Source organism: Canis lupus, chromosome 26, assembly GCF_003254725.2.
Source record: "Canis lupus dingo isolate Sandy chromosome 26, ASM325472v2, whole genome shotgun sequence".
In the NCBI taxonomy this organism is placed as follows: domain Eukaryota; kingdom Metazoa; phylum Chordata; class Mammalia; order Carnivora; family Canidae; genus Canis; species Canis lupus.
In genome coordinates, this window is record NC_064268.1 from 31,628,410 (window position 1) to 31,644,919 (window position 16,510).

Below are 16,510 nucleotides of genomic sequence, written 5' to 3' on the forward strand. Positions count from 1 at the left end.
ACATTTTTCTGTTTCTATAAATATTGTGCTTTGGTCTGTCACATATTTAGTTAATTTGCTCACAGTCTCACCCACTTGGGTCTTGCTTTTGAGATGCGACATCACATTAGAGGAGTGATCAGTCTAAGGTCACCGCTCCCCACCAGGAAGGCACACATGTGGGTGCTCTAGCCGCCGCCCCCAGCTGGTGCAGTCATGGTTCCTCTCTCCGCATCTCCTGGCTCCCTAAGCCCTTTAGGGGCAGCCCCCTGGGCCTCACAACAGGTAGGCGGAGCCTGGGAGGTGGATTGAGGGGACACACCTGGTCCCCTGCAGGTGGGCGGACCCTAGCAGGTGGGGGAACGCCAGCAGGTGGGGGGACCCCGGCAGGTGGGGGAACCCCGGCAGGTGGGAGGAACGCCAGCAGGTGGGCGGACCCTGGCAGGTGGGCGAACCCTAGCAGGTGGGGGAACCCCGGGCGGTGGGGGAACGCCAGCAGGTGGGTGGCCCCCGGCAGGTGGGTGGCCCCCGGCAGGTGGGGGAACCCCGGCAGGTGGGGGAACGCCAGCAGGTGGGTGGCCCCCGGCAGGTGGGGGAACCCCGGCAGGTGGGGGAATGCCAGCAGGTGGGAGGACCCCAGCAGGTGGGCGGACCCCGACAGGTGGGGGAACGCCAGCAGGTGGGCGGACCCCGGCAGGTGGGGGAACCCTGGCAGGTGGGGGAACGCCAGCAGGTGGGAGGACCCCGGCAGGTGGGCGAACCCTAGCAGGTGGGGGAACCCCGACAGGTGGGGGAACGCCAGCAGGTGGGAGGACCCCGGCAGGTGGGGGAACCCCGGCAGGTGGGAGGAACGCCAGCAGGTGGGTGGCCCCCGGCAGGTGGGGGAACGCCAGCAGGTGGGTGGCCCCCGGCAGGTGGGCGAACCCTGGCAGGTGGGAGGAACGCCAGCAGGTGGGCGGACCCCGGCAGGTGGGCGGAGGGGCGCACCCCACTTCCGGCTGCTGGGGCCAGAGGACTTGCCCCGACACGTCGGCAGGCCCCGCCCCGGCATCACCCGCCCCTGCGTCCGCCTGTTCCTCCCCAGCGAGGCCGAGCGTCTGCAGAGGCACACGCGGTGTGCTCCCTCTACCGCAACATAATTTTTTAAGCAAGTTCACTGCCCAGAGTCTCCCCTGAAACCCGCACTCGGGGACTCGTTCTCTGGGTCCCGCGAAGTCGGAACAGACCTCGCTCCGCAGCCCCGGCCCTGCCCCCACACCCGCCCCTCGGCCCCGCCCCCGCCCCTCGGCCCCGCCCCCGCCCCTCGGCCCCGCCCCGCCCCAGCTCCGGCACCGCCTAAGGCCGCGCGCATGCGCAGAACGCCCGCTCGCCGGCCACGCCCTGCCACGACCCCGCCGGCGCCAAACATCCGGCGGGCCGACCGTTCGTCCGCGCTGGCCAATCAGAGTGCACTCTGGCCCTTAGATCCCGCCCCACCGCGCGCGCAGCCAATCGCCGGTCCCGGCGCGCAGCGGCGGTGAATTCAAAGGGCGGTGGGGGCGGCGGGCGGAAGAGCCGAGGCTCGGGCGGCGGGGATGGCGGAGGCGGAGGCGGAGGTCGGGGCGCGCGCCCAGGCGCTCGAGTAAGCCGGGGGACGGCGGGGAGGGCCGGGGGGGAGGGCTGCTCCCGGCCCGGGGTCCCCGCGCGCCGCCTGCCTCGGCCACGCAGGACGCGTCTGCCGGGGTCGCTCAGCCTCCGAGGCCGCGGCGCGCGCACACGGGCCCCGCTGGGCCGCCGGGTCGGGGCGCCGAGGTCCCGGGGGAGGCGGGGGGGGCGGGCAAGGTGCCGGCGCCAGCCCAGCGCGGCCCCTCCCTTCCCGGCCCCGCGTCTCCGACTGACTCCGGAGAGGGCAGCCCCCCCCGCCCCCGGCTCTGCCCGCCGTGCTCAGGCAGCGGTCCCGTGTCCGCCCTGTGCCTGTGCCCACAGCCCCGCGGCCTGCAGCTCAGGGCAGCTCCGCGCCTCCGCGCAGGGAGAGCCGTTGGGGCCTGTCCGGCGCCCCTGAGTCTGCACCACCCCCCCCCTCCCCGCCCCATCTCTTGCCCTCAGGGTCCTGGCCGCGCTGGGGGACATCCTGGAGCCCGTGGGCCGGCAAGAGGAGGTAGAGCTGCCAGCCCAGATCCTGGCGGAGTTCGTGATGGTAAGTGCAGCACGAGAAGCTAGGGACCGCCCCCAGGGCCCCGGGGCAGCGCCCACTCCGCCTGTGCTGTCCCCTGCCCACTCCCCGAACAGGACTCCCGGAAGAAGGACAAGCTGCTCTGCAGTCAGCTTCAGGTAGTAGACTTCCTGCAGAACTTCCTGGCTCAGGAGGGCATCGTCCAGGGACTAGACCCCTTGGCTTCTGAAGACACGAGCCGTGAGTAGGCGGGGGGGCTGGGATGGGAAAGGAGCAGACGCCTGTCAGGTCAGCTCCTTGGTTGATGGGAAGACCCAGGCCTCGGTGTTGCCGACGGGCAGGCCAGTCTCCCTTGTGTTCTGATCCGTGGTGGCTCCTTTCAGGGCAGAAGGCACTTGCAGTCAAGGAGCAATGGAAAGAGCTGAAGGCCACTTACCAGGAGCACGTGGAAGCCATCACAGGTGCCCTGACCCAGGCCCTGGCCAAGACGGAGGAGGCGCAGAGCAAGCGGGTGCAGCTCCAGGAAGCCCTGGAACAGCTCCAGGCCAAGGTGCAGCCAGGCTGAGGGATGGAGGGAGGAGAGGGCAGGCGTGCTGGGTGGGACCCACCAACCACCTCCCAGAATCCAGCTAGGAGAACACTCCTCCTCTGCTTGTTCCCCTCCTGTGCTTACCTGCAGAAGCAAGTGGCCATGGAGAGAGCGAGAACAGCCCAGAAGCAGTGGCAGCTGCAACAGGTAGGTCCACACCCCGAGGAGCATGTTCCATTCCTACCACTACGCCATTGCATGGGCTCTGTCATCTGCCTGAAAGACCTCTGCCCCCCTCTTCCCTCGTGAGGCATGTAGCATGGGTGGTAGCATAGAGGTGCCAGCACGGCCTCAGTGGTAGTGTTGCCGCTCACTGTGCATGACGTCGGGCCGTCCCCTCACTTCCTGTGCTGCTCCTATGTCTGTGAAGTGGAGGCAACACTAGCACCTGCTCTGTAGGATTAAGTTGATCAAGTCATTAGTGTAGCAAGTACTGGAAGGAACACTCTGCACATATGGCAGGTAGCAAACTAAGTGTTACCATTCTTGTGTCTGTGTCCTCCAAAATGCGTCACACTGGGATAGTGTGTTCTGACCCTACTATTTCTCTAGGCCCCTTGTTTTGCCTGAGGGTGGGTAGGGTCCCTCTTTCCATCTGTGGGTATCCGCCCCAAGTTGGATGTAGCCTGGAGTGCTCTGAGACGGGCGAACCTGGCGAGCTGTGTCTGGTTCTCATTCCTCTTAGGAGAAGCGTCTGCAGCATCTGGCAGAGGCTTCAGCAGAGGTGAGACAGCGGCAGAGAGGAGCTCAGCAGGAGCTTGAGCGGCTGCGTCAGGAACTTGGAGCCTTACAACAGCAGGCCGGGCAGAAGCGGGACAGGCTTCAGAGGTGAGGCTGGGAGTGTGGGCTGCCGACCCAGCGTGCCCCAGTTTCCTCCCTCTATCACCCACCTCTTCCTGCCAGGCACCAGACCTTCCTCCAGCTGCTGCACATACTGCAGGGTGAGCCACTGCTCCCCGGGGCAGAGACGGAGCGGCCTCAAGAGCTGGGTATTCCTGAGGCTAAGCCCCAGGAGCAGAACACTGGGGATGCTGTGGGGAAAGACAGGAGTGTGCCATCCCAGGTGAGTGAGCGATGGGCAGGAGCAGGGACGGGGATGAAGAAGGCAGGAGACAGGCCTTACTGCCCACCCCCACCCCCGACCCATACCACATTTCCCTTCCCAAGGCCGATGGCCTGCAGCCTGCCCGAGGGACAAGCTCACGTTGGTTTCCTGAGGGACAGCAACATGGGAAAGGAACGTAGAGCAGGTAAGACACTGGCTCAGACCCTTGTGTCCTGGATTGCAGGTACGGTGGAGGGAGGACCTGGTGTCTCCTGTCTCTGCATCAGAGCTCTGTTTCCACCAAGGGGATTGCAGGTGGGAAGGGGCAGGGACTTAGCTTGTGGTTGAAGCACAGCCCCATGTCCTGTGCCCAGTCTGCCCTGGGCTAACCCCTCTCTGTCCTCCCAGCCCCTCCGGTCCCACCCTTTTTGCCGGGTGGACGTGAAACTTCTGAGTACAGCCTGATTTCTGACCGTGACCCAGGTGCAGGTGGGCTCTGGGTTGTTGATGAAAAGCCGTAGGGCTCTGTGAGTTCTCTCTTTTGTGTTCACATGTTGGTGGGAAGAGCCACACACTGAAAGGCCAACAATGTGACAGGTGCTGGGACGGGCGTGAATGGAGAGGGTGCTGGTGGGACGGGGCCCTGGCCTGGAGCCTTGGGGCTTGCTCGTCCAAGTCCATAGGAATCACACGGGCTGAGCTGATCGGTTCTGGGAGGGGGAGAAGGCCTTGTGCAGGTGGCTAGATGTGGGAAGGTCATTTTAATTGCTGACCCAGATATTGATGGAATCTGTGTTTTGCGCCGGGCCCCTTGCCATGAACTGGAGCTACAGCAGTGGGCTTGTCTGATGAGTCCTGCGCTCTGTGGAGCATCCTGAGCACGGACGTGTAAACAGGTCAATACCTGATTGCAGGGTGTGGCAAACGTGCTGAACACCAGCTATAACAAGAGCATGATGAATTCAGAGCCGTGGTAAGAGAGCGGAGAGACCCTCCTCTCTCTGTGAGTTCACACACACAAATATGTGTTGTGTGTGTGCGTGCGGTGCTGGGCGTAGGGCCAGCATGGGGACGGCGTGGAGACGGGAGACCAGGGCCCTGGGAGCCCGTTGTCCACCTGCGGACAGGACTAGTGTGTGCAAGAAAGACCTAGGCTTCTTTGAGAAAGACGCACCGGGGCCTTGTGGCTAGAGGCCATGGTCTGGTGTCTCAGGCCAGGTGCCTTCTCTTGGGAAGAGGTTGGGATCCTCGTGTGCACTCGGATCATATGCTCTGCTCCTCTCCCCAGTTGTCCTCTTAAATGCCTTGGCCTCATTACGTAGGGCGTGCACAGATCCTGATCCTAGAGAAGTGCCCTCAATCCTCAGACCCCTCACTCCATCCTGATGTGGTCCTCGAAGACCTCTAATATCCACCCCACTCGGTGCCTACGTAAGGGCGCCAAGGCATTTAAAAGGACGTTGGAAGGAAGAACAGAGCATCTGATGAGACTGCACGTGGTCCTGAATGCAGCCTTCTAGAGGTCTGCCTGCCTCCGTCCTGCCCCATCCCCCACGTTCAGGTTTATGTCTGTCATCTCGTAGACCCTGAAGCTTTTACAGCAGGCAGAGGGAGCAGGAGCATGCCCTGGGAATGGAGGGTCTGCTGGGGCCACTGGGGTGTGGGGTGGGATAGTGCTGAGTCACATTCCCTGCACATGGCGAATGTACCCCCTGCAGGGCTGCTCTGCAGAGGTCAAGGATGATAACCATGAGATGCTCCTGGCGAGTCAGGGACTGGGAGAGACGGGGCTGAGACGGACACAGTCCACCTGTGAGGCCGAAGGGGAGAGGGGCCTGGGTGTTTCCTGGCCGGGGTGGTCCATTGCCTGGATCCTTGGGTCTGACTCCCACTCAGGAGTTGGGGTTTCATGTAGAGCTGGATCTCAGAGGCCCTGGTACACTATGTGCAGGGTGGGGGGCTTCCCCTGGGAACCTGTGTCTTGCACGCAGACGCAGAGCCCTGTGAGTGGATGGTGTCCTCTTCCTCCTCCATGTGACCAAGGTCGAAGGTCAAGGGATAGGGAGACCAGTGAGGGACAGGGAGGGAGGGATGCTCTGTTCACCACAAAACGGGGAGTGGCCCTAGTCCCACCACAGAAAAGCTCTCTGATTTCCATAAGAATGAAGTTTTCCTTTCAAACAAAATTTCTGTTGGTGGCAAATACTATTTTGCTGTGGCTGTTTTTTTTTTTTTTTTTTTTTTTTTTGAGTTTTTACTTCCTATTTCCTAGCTACTGTAATATTTTTCTATGAGTTTCTCATTTCTAATTTTTTAAACTTATTGGTATAGTTGTCATGATATTTTTTATCTTAAGATCTGCAGCCTGTTGTAGGATGGCCTGATTATATTCCTGGTGTTTTGCGCCTTATCTGACTTTCCCTTTGATCTATCTTCAGACGTTCATTCATCTCAAATATTTCAAGAGTCAGAGCCGGCTTCGTGATCCACTGTCGTATGTCTACTCTGACACTCATCGGTTTGTACTCCTGTCTTGGGCCTCTCCTACGTTCTCTCTCGTACTTTTTTCGTAAACATCTAATTTGTATCGGTTGATAACTGTGTGTATTTGGATCTTGATGTGTTTTCTCAAATAAACCTGGAAGGCTATACATTTCTTTTAGTTTTCTCTAAATATTTGTACATTCACTTCACAGAATTTTCTGTTTCTCATTATAATGATTTGATTTGTGAGTTTCTTGGGAAGATAATGTAAATTTATTCTAATTTGGTCGGAGAACATCATCTATATAATAAAAACTTTGAAATTTGACGAGGAAAGTAGTTGCGGCCGTGAATGCGGTCTGGCTCTGTGTCTTTGTGTTTCACGTGGAGGTGAAAAGCGTGTCTGTTTAGGAATTGCCACCTGTGGTGGTTTTTGTGCATCTGTTAGGTTATGCTTGTTACGCTTTCCGTTAATCTTCTATATACTTACTTTTTGCTTTCTGATGATCACCTTCCGAGGGGTGTGTTGGGGTCTCCAGGTAGGAGAGTGGATTTATTTCCTACAGTTCTGGTCAATGGCTCTATGTGCTCTGTGGCTACTTTCTTCGGGCGCGACAAGTTTACACCGTGTCTTTCTTCCAGGCTGGATGTGGCTGTTCCGTGGGGGCCACCTTCATCCCCGGCTGGGCCCCGGCTCCAGGTCTGATGGACACCAGCACCGCCTGGCAGCTCCCCATTCATCCTTTGCTTGCACGGCTCCTACAACGTTTTCAGTTTCAACCTTTCTTTATCCTATGTTTGTCACTTTTAGTCTATATTTAAACATCTAGTTTCATAATTTTTGTCCCTAAGATTTCGTATTTGTGTCCATTTTTACTTTCTCTCTTGTGTTTTATAAATTCCTTTTTTGCCTTTGGTTTTATTTTTTTATCATTTTGTTCATTCCTTTTATCGTTTTTCTTCTGAAGTGCCTCACTGATGATTATTCCCGCTTAGCTTTGGTAGTCAGTAAAGTCTAGAGTTAAGTGTAAGGGGTCTCCATCTCCCTAAACAAGTACGGAAGCTTAGATGACTTGACCATTGACGATACCCTGAACTAATGAGGTATTTCTGTGCAGTGTATTCCTTCTAGCTTATTCTGTTCTCGCAGCCGGACTTCCTGTTCTGTACGGTGTTTTGTGCACATTCACTCGTTTACTTTGGTTTGTTTTGCCCACTTGATCTTTATACGTCAGGGCTCTCCTATGGGCATTCATTTGTTTATTCATTCATTCTGCTTGCAGTTTGTTGGGCTTGCTGTTCCTATTCTTTTGAAGAAGAATAAGGGAAATCGTATTTGATTAAAAGTTTGGTTGCTATCATGAGATTTTCTGTTTTACTCCTTCCACACATCTCTACCCCATCTCAGGAATTTTCAGAAACTAATTCGTTAATTAATTCTAACTGTTGGAGCGGTGGTGGCGGCGGTCTGCAGAAGTGGGTAGTGAAACAAATGTGACGTTTATAACAAGGAAGGGCTGGTAGGGATTCAGTAATTCTGATAATCATTATTAAAAGTCGTATACCTCTTGTCTAGGAGAACAGCTAAAGCTGTGGGGTTCCATGTGCCTCAGGAAACAGTTTTGTTTTCTATCTAAGTAATGAAATTAGTTTTGTTTGCTCTTGGATACTATCCACGGTGTTACTGGTGTGAGTCACAGCACCTGCCGTCGAGCAGTCACGTTGCCGAGCTGTACGGGGGACAGTCTGGCAGATGGTAGTGAGAATCTCCTTACAGGGTTTGCAATTTCTGGCAAATATCTTGACTTGTTTGTTCTTCTGAAATTGTGTGTGTGTGTGTGTGCATGTGTGTGCACATACCCAGTCATATTCATGCAAGATGTGTTCCTTTATATTCTGAGAAAAAGTTGATAATTACATGTATATTCAGAATTCTACTGACTCGATAATTTTTTTCTATTAGTATTTGTTGATGATGGACTTAAACTTTTCTAAGCACCTATATGTCAGTTACTCTTCCATTTTTTAATAAAAAATATTTTTGACATGTAACATTGAGTAAATTTAGTATGTAAAACATCTTAATTTGATAGTATATGTCTTATACAGTGATTGCCATTGTGGTGTAGAGGTCCATAGTGAGCACCTCTGTCACACTATTTATCATTTCTTCTAGTGGTTGGGATAATTCTAGTCTCAGCAAGTTTGAGGAGGATCTTACAAGACCGTCTCTGTTCATTACGCTGTACATTAGATCTTTAGGCCCTATTTACTTCTCAGTGCAAGTGTGTCCCTTATGCAGTGTCAGTCCTATTTCTCACCCCCTCATCATTGGGTAATCACGAATTCTGTTTTCAGGAGTCTGGCTTTTTTAGATTCCACATGCAAGTATCTCATCCATTACTTGCCTTTCTGTGACCTACCTCACAGTATAATTACTCAAGGTCTATCCATGTTGTCTCAAATGGCAAGATTTCCCTCATGTGGCTGGATAACGTATAATATGTGTATATACGTGAATAGATACCATATACATGGATAATATTAAATATAACATAAATGCATCGCATCAGTTCATCCAAGGATGAACATCTAGGTTGTTTCCGCATCCCCTCTATTATGAATAATGCTGCAGTAAACATGGGAGTTCAGATATGTCTTTCAAAAATTGTTTTCATTTCCTTTTTTTTTTTTTTTTTGTTTTCATTTCCTTTGGGTGTATACATAGAAACAGAGTTGCCAGGTCATGTGGAAGATATGTTTTTAATTGTTGAGGAACGTCTGTATTATTCTATATATTGGCTGAACCAATACACATTCCCACCAACGGTTAGAAAGAGTCCCCTTTTCTCCACATCCATACGTGTTGTGTCTTCTTGATACGAGCCCATCTAACAGGTATGAGGTGATACCTCAGGGTGGTCTTTTTTTTTTTTTTTTTTTTTTTTAAGATTTTATTTATTTGTTCATGAGAGACACAGAGAGAGAGAGGCAGAGACCCAGGCAGAGGGAGAAGCAGGCTCCATGCAGGGAGCCTGACATGGGACTCGATCCTGGGGCTCCAGGATCAGGCTCCGGGCAGAAGACAGTGCTAAACCGCTGAGCCACGGGGGCTGCCCCTTGATTTGCATTTCCCTGATAAGTGATGTTGAGCATTTGTTTATGTACCTGTCTGCAATGGATGTCTTTTGAGAAGTGTCTGTTTAGTTACTGTAGCCGTATATTGTTTTTAATCATACTGTTTGTTTTTTTGTTACTGAGTAGCCGTATATTGTTTTTAATCATACTGTTTGTTTTTTTGTTACTGAGTTGTCAGAATTGCTTATTTTTTGGATATTAACCCCTGTTAGATATATGTGGTTTGCAAAAATGTTCTCCCCTTCTGTAGGTTGCCTTTTCATTTTGTTACTTGTTTTTGTTTCTTTGTTTTGCTGTGCAGAAGCTTCTTAAGCTTTATATACTCCCATTTGCTGATTTTTGTTTTTGGAATAGTTTGAGAATACTTGGCATTAATTCTTCTTTCAATGTTTGTTAGAATTTACTGGTGAAGCCATCTGCTCCTAGAGTTTTCTGTGTTAGGTATTTGATTACTGATTGAATTACTTTAGTAGTTATTGGTCCGTTCAGATTTTCTCTTTTCCTTATTCAGTCTTTGTGTATATTGTGTTACTAGAGATTCATCCATTTCTTATAGGTTTTACTTGCTGGCATATGTTTGTTTATCATAGTGTGTTAAGATCCTACATATTTCTGTATGAATTGATTTCTAATTTTATTTATTTGAATCTTCTGTCTTTTTAGTCTAGCAAAAGATTTGTCAATTTTGTTTATCTTTTTGAAAAGCCAGCTTGTAATTTCATTGATCCTTTCCATTGTTTTTTTGGTCTCTATTCCATTTATTTCTCCTGTGATCATTATTATTATCTTCTTTTTGCTAACTTTGAACTTAATTTGTTCTTCTTTTTCTAGTTCCTTCATGTAAAATTAGTTTTTTTATTTGAGATCATTCTAATTTCTTAATGTTTGCATTTATCACTATAAACTTTCTTCCCAGAATTGCTTTTGCAGCATCCCATAGGATTTGATATATTTCCATTTTCTTTTGTTTCCGGATAATTTTTTATTTCCCTTTTGATTTTTCCTTTGATCCAGAGGTTGTTCAGAAGAGTGTTGTTTAGTTCCCACATATTTGAAGAATTTTCACTTTTTCTCTTATTTTATTTTTCTAAAGTAGCCTCCACACTCAACAGAGGGCTTAAACCCACATCACCCACATCACCCACATCACCCACATCAAGAGTTGCACTCTCCACCAACTGAGCCAGCCAGGCACCCTTCAGCTTTTCTCTACTGAGTCCTCATTTATACCATTGTGGCCAGAAAAGATCCTTGATAGGATTTCAGTCTCCTTAAATTTGCTAGGATTTGTTTTGCATCCTGTCATACGATGTTCCCTAGAGGATGTTCCACGTGCACTTGAGAAGAATGTGTATGCTGCTGCTGGGGATGGGATGTTGTATGTATGTCCGTTAGCCATTTGGTCTAAGACGTGGTTCAATACCAGTGTTTCTTTGTTGATTTTCTGTCTAGATCATCTCTCCATTGCTGACCTTGGAGCGTTGAAGTTAACTAGTATTTTTGAGGTGGTGTCTGTTTCTCCCTTCACACCTGTTCGTATTTGCTTACTGTGTTTAGTTGTCCCAATGGTGAGTGCATAAATGTTTATGATTTTATCTTCTTGATTTATTGAGCCCTTTATCATTATATGACAGCCTTCTTTGTCCCTTGTTACTGTTTCTGGCTTGATGTCTATTTTCTCTGATTATATATGGCTACTCTTGCTTTTTTTAGATTTCCACTTGCATGGAGGATCTTCTTTCATCTCTTCACTTTGAGCCTGTGTGTGTGTTGAGAGCTGAAATGACCCAACGTATGTTTGGGTCTTGTTTTTTTATCCATTGAGTCACTCTGTGCCTTTGATTGGATAACTCAGTCCACTCATTTTGGAGCGATTATTGATAGGGAAGGACTTGCAATGGCCAACTTACTGTTTGCTTTCTGGTGGTTTTCCATGGTGATTATTAGCTCAGTGCCCCTTGCCCCTCCTTTTTTACTGTTTTGTGAATCTAGTCTAAATTTTTGCTTTGTGACTGCCATGAGGTTTATGTAAAACATGTCATAGATAAAACATCATTTTATGCTGAAAGCAGCTTATCTTCATTCCTTTATAAAGGCTCCACCCTTTTATTCCTCCCCTTTTTTTTAAATGTCAGTTTACTGATTTTATAATGTGAATTTGTTGACAAAGTATAGTAGCAACAGTGCTGTTATAATGCAGGGCTAGGGTTTTCCGATTCTGTAGCAGGGTGTGGTGTCCTTTCATAGGTTTTTGCGTCACTGATTAGCATCTTTTCATTTCAGCTCGAAGAACTTTTAGCATTTCTTTCAAGTCAAGTCTTGTGGGGACTTTGCTTTAGCTTTTGTTTATCTGGAAAAGCCTTTATTTCTCTTTCATATCTGAAGGGTAGTTTTGCCAGGTAAAGTACATTTGCCTGGCAATTTTTATTTTTCAGCACTTTGAATATGGTATTCTACTCTGTCCAGGCTTGTGGAGTTTCTGCTGAGAAATCTGCCAATAGGGTTCCTTTGCTGGATTACTTTCCTTTCCCTGGCTGCCTTTAAGGTTCTTTAGCATTGATTTTCAACAGTTTCATTATAATAAGAAGATCTTTTTGCATTGAGATAATAGGGTATTGTCATTTTGTGGCCTCATACCAATTTCTTCCCAGGTTTGGGAAGTTTCCAGCTATTATTTCTACCTCCGTTCTCCCCTTTGCTACTTCTAGTACACCAGTTACTCTTGTATTTGCCTTTTTGGCGTTTTTGATTGAAATTTACAGCTTTTGCAGGGTTTCTTCACTATTTAAAATCTTAGTTTTCTCTCCTCATTGAACTGAATTATTTCTACATCTCTATCCTCCAGGTCACTTACTCTCTTTTCCATCTCGTCTGCCAGTTATTTATGCTTCATTCCCTATCTCATTTATTGAATTATTCAGTTCTAGAATTTGTTTGGCTCTTCTTTATAACTTTAATAATCTCTTTGATAACTACTCTGTTCATTAATCTTGTTCCCGAGTTCACTGAATTACCGTCTTGAGCTTTCTTGTAGCTTGTTGAATATCTTCACATCAACTACTTCAAATTCTTTTATCAGTTAGATTGTAGTATTCTGTGCCTTTGGGTTTGGCTGCCAGATAATTATTTGTGTGCTATCCTATTTCCTTGATTGTTCATGGTGTTTGAAGACATGGACTTCTGCTTCAGCGTTTGAAGTAGCAATCACCTTCCTTAATTAAGGTTTTATGTGTACTTTGGATCTTCTGATTTAACAGGGTGGCCATTAGAAACCTTTCTTTTTCATTGTGGAAGGTGGCGCTGTAGCTCATTGGTGGTTTTTCCTGTAATAGTTGGTTCTTGTGGATGCATTTGGCTGGTGGCAGAGTGGGGGGAGTTGTGGGCTTGGCATCTGGGGCTTTGGGGTGCCCTGGGCCTGGCATTGCATCCTCACGTGGGACGTATCCAGAGGTCCATGGGTGGTCCTCCTGCTGAAACTCTGAAGCAGATGGCAGGAAACCCGTTCCTTCACTGCATGTTGGTATTCTCTGTTGACTCCTTCCCCTTCCTCTTGTCCCCTCAGTCACAGGTCCCTCCTCATAAACCCAAGTGCTACTGGGGGGCGAGGGGTCCGTCCTGCTACGGCCTCTGCAGCTGCCTCCAGTGTCACTCTGCCAACGAGGGGCATGGTGTGGGCCTTTGCCGTGCAGCGTGTGTATCTCTAGAACTTAGTTCTCAGTCGCTAGGGTGAGATATCTTTGTTAAATACTCTTCACAAACTGTGTTTTCTATCAGACATCTTTTACAATATTTAATTTTTGTTTGGAAACCTAAGTTTAAAGCTGTTTAATGTTGTGTTGTTTCTTCTAGCTAGATATCTTACATATATTCTAAGCTATGAAGGCAGGTATTATTCTCTCTTTATAATTTAATTTTACTGTTGTTTTCTAAGGAGTCGTTTATTCTAATCATGAAGACACCTGGCAGCTATGGGAAACCTTTCTCACTTTATTGTAGTAGTGATTGCCATCCATAGTCTGCTGCTTTTTATCTGAGTATCCAGTTTATTTGTAAAAAATTGACTGGACATACTAGCTCACTTTAAAGTTTGTATTAGGGGCAGAGTTCACTCGAGAGATGTTTGCTTCTTGGATGTTTTGGTTGGACAGTGTTAAAGTTCTGAAGCAAGAGCAGTTTACTTACTTTGTTTAGTGTCAGTTGAGGCCTATCTAATATTTCTTAGATGGTTAAGTATATGAAAATATGTGTAATACAAAATGTAGAAAAATTAAAAATCTAATGTCTTCCTCCAGGCCTCACTGTCTTCACAGAAGTGTGGATGAGGAATCTCCATCCTTGTATCATATCTCCAGAGATTTCCAAAAGGTTTTATATTTTAAATCCTCAGGCCCATGATTAGCAATTTCTGTAGCCCCTTAAGGCATTTTGTATTTTTTTTTTTTAATACTATAGACAGCTTGTTTTTTTTTTTTTTTTTTTATTTATTTTATTTTTTTATTTTATTTATTTATGATAGTCACAGAGAGAGAGAGAGAGGCAGAGACACAGGCAGAGGGAGAAGCAGGCTCCATGCACCGGGAGCCTGACGTGGGATTCGATCCCGGGTCTCCAGGATCGTGCCCTGGGCCAAAGGCAGGCGCCAAACCACTGCGCCACCCAGGGATCCCGGCATTTTGTATTGACGTTTAACGTTAACATCTTCCTTGGACCAACTGTCTCATTGGTTTTACTCTTCTTATGCTTTTGAATAAGAACCTGAACTATTTGGACGCCTGGGTGGCTCAGCAGTTGAGCACCTACGTTTGGCTCAGGGTGTGATCCCTGGTCTGGGGATTGAGTCTTGCATCAGGCTCCCTGTGAGGAGCCTGCCCATGTCTCTGCCTCCTCTGTGTGTGTGTGTGTGTCTCTCATGAATAAATAAATCTTTAAGGAAAACAAAAAAGAACCTGAACTATTACTGCTCAGACCTCGTCAGCCATGGTTGCCTGCTTCTGTAGTGGTGATTGTGGCTGAACGGCCAATACCTGGGAAAACAGAGAAGCCTGAACTTGCTAAATCTCTGTTTATGTAGCCTGTGCTGACTTCAGTCAGCCTGGCATGTGAGCAGCTCTGAGAAGGCAAGCACAGGCGCCTGGAACTCTGCATTTGCCTTCCCGAAGTGTTCTTTCAAAAATCTATGTGAAGTTCACGGACTAAGAGGATGAAGGTCTGAGAGCTCAAATTAGACTCTTCTAGTTTAATCATAACAATTCAAGTATCCTTTGACCACAGACATCATTGGCAATCTGTGACAGTGGGTTTTATGGTGTGAATTTGAATGAAAGGTTGCTGCAGAATTATGGTGGGGCTGATTCTAATGATCCGTGACGCTTACAGGTGTAAATTGTTCCATGTAAGAGTTCCCACTGCCGGCCGTTCCCAGCCCCAGTCACAGAACAAACGTCTACTCAATCCTGGCTCTTCCATAATGGCCATAAATATGGACAACCACTCCCCTGCCCTGCCCCAGGACCCCATGCAGCCACTCCTGATTGATAGACCTTGGCACATAAGGAAAATATTTTTGCTCTGCCTGCTAAAATATGTTGAAATCAACATAACATAACGAGTGTGTGTTACAGACGTATGTGAAGTGGGGAGCTAATTTTCTGGAATAAATCCAGGGGAATGTTTAGAAATAGTGGGGTGAGAAAGAAGCCTTTGTAAAATGTATGTTTTGCCGGGGAATTTTAGAGTAAGGTAAACTAAGCAAAATTCCATGTGTGGGATGAGTAGAGTAATACAGGACCGTGCGGAGGAACCCCAGAGGCGCCACATGGCCACAGGAAGGCTGTGGGGGGTGTGTGTGTGACTGGGAGATAGATGTTAGAGGCCTTGGTTGGCCAACCAGTGCCGAGTGACGTCCTCAAAATTCGAAGGTTAGAGACAAAAGCAAGTAGATGTCAAAACTTCGTATTGATTTTGTCACCTTCCAGTTATCTCCGTGAAAATAGCAGATTTTTGTCAGTTCACAAATTTTAAAGAGATGAACATTTAATGCTCTTAGGCATTAACTGGTTAAATAGGATTGTTACCTTTTGTAGACTCAATCCCAGTGATACTCGGGCCATTATGCACCATGGTTGACGCGCACACAGTCCCTGGCTGCGATGATCCGATATGTTACCTGGGAAGACGTAGAGCGAACCCTTTGGTTGTTAAGATTTCACATGCAGTAGAGTCACCTGGAGCTGTTTCTAAATGTTGATTTTAGTTGCCTCGAAAGATCCTACTTCCCAGGTCATGTTTAGATTTTGCAAACGTAACAAACACCTCCAGGGATTATGATGTGCTGGATTTAGGGACTGTTTTGTGGGAAACCCTCCCTGGTTTCTGCTAAGACTTTAGCGTTCATTGTATTATCAGCTTGCCAGGTCATCCCTAAGACACAGTGGGCGCCTGTGAAAGGACTGGTGACCCGGGCGAGGCGGACATGACGTGAGGATGGGAGCTCTGGGCTGCGGCAGGAGCCTGAAGGGGAGAAGACACGCGGCCTGCGGCTGAGGGCGGAGTGGGAGGGAGCGGAAGCGGACGTGTGCTGTGGGGGTGAGGGTTCGAGACCCCCGGGGTGGCCTGGCGCACACACGTGCACATGCATCTGGGAGCAGACGGAAGTGTGTGGGCTCCGTACACCTCCTCACTCTCTTCCCCCAGAAAATAAATTCAGGAAATGAAAATGTTTCTCCGTGAGGAAATAAACTGCCTACCTTTATTTATTTTTTATTTTTTATTTTTTTTTAAATTTTATTTATTTATGATAGTCACAGAGAGAGAGAGAGAGAGAGAGAGAGGCAGAGACACAGGCAGAGGGAGAAGCAGGCTCCATGCACCGGGAGCCCGATGTGGGATTCGATCCCGGGTCTCCAGGATCGCGCCCTGGGCCAAAGGCAGGCGCCAAACCCCTGCGCCACCCAGGGATCCCGCTACCTTTATAAATATAAATATAAATTTATAGATCGCGCCCCAAGCCCACAGCTAAGCTAAATTCCTACTGGCCTGTTTCATCCGGTGAGGCCCTATGTCTGGACTTGAGCTACGGTGGGGACACAGGGGACGGACGAGACCTCCAAGCCTGGCTTGTGAA

At 48.9% G+C, this 16,510-nt stretch overlaps 1 protein-coding gene and 1 long non-coding RNA gene across 34 annotated transcripts in view; one reads left to right on the forward strand and one right to left on the reverse strand.

Annotated features, from left to right (window-relative positions):
• Window positions 1-1,515: 1,515 nt before the first annotated feature.
• Window positions 1,516-16,510, forward strand: part of ZWINT (ZW10 interacting kinetochore protein) — a 53,814-nt gene continuing 38,819 nt past the window's right edge. For 14 of the 33 annotated variants that reach the window (XR_007406109.1, XR_007406113.1, XR_007406110.1 and 11 more), the window contains exons 1-8: window positions 1,520-1,600; window positions 2,065-2,155; window positions 2,248-2,371; window positions 2,515-2,681; window positions 2,811-2,867; window positions 3,406-3,548; window positions 3,624-3,783; window positions 4,010-4,080. Coding sequence is in view for 14 of the 33 variants with exons in the window: in XM_025441381.3 (XP_025297166.1) it covers window positions 1,554-1,600; window positions 2,065-2,155; window positions 2,248-2,371; window positions 2,515-2,681; window positions 2,811-2,867; window positions 3,406-3,548; window positions 3,624-3,783; window positions 4,010-4,080 (860 nt within the window). In the remaining 19 variants the exon portion in view is untranslated. Of the gene's footprint in view, window positions 1,601-2,064; window positions 2,156-2,247; window positions 2,372-2,514; window positions 2,682-2,810; window positions 2,868-3,405; window positions 3,549-3,623; window positions 3,784-3,887; window positions 3,971-4,009; window positions 4,081-6,203; window positions 6,419-6,891; window positions 7,614-13,679; window positions 13,825-15,792; window positions 16,108-16,510 lie in introns of those variants that run through there. The other 19 variants (XR_007406118.1, XR_007406119.1, XR_004809594.2 and 16 more) reach the window with 9 other exon arrangements.
• Window positions 16,078-16,397, reverse strand: LOC125753707 (uncharacterized). The gene is made up of 2 exons (XR_007406120.1): window positions 16,354-16,397; window positions 16,078-16,133 (listed from the first exon to the last, which is right to left on the reverse strand). It is a non-coding gene; the product is annotated as an uncharacterized LOC125753707 (long non-coding RNA).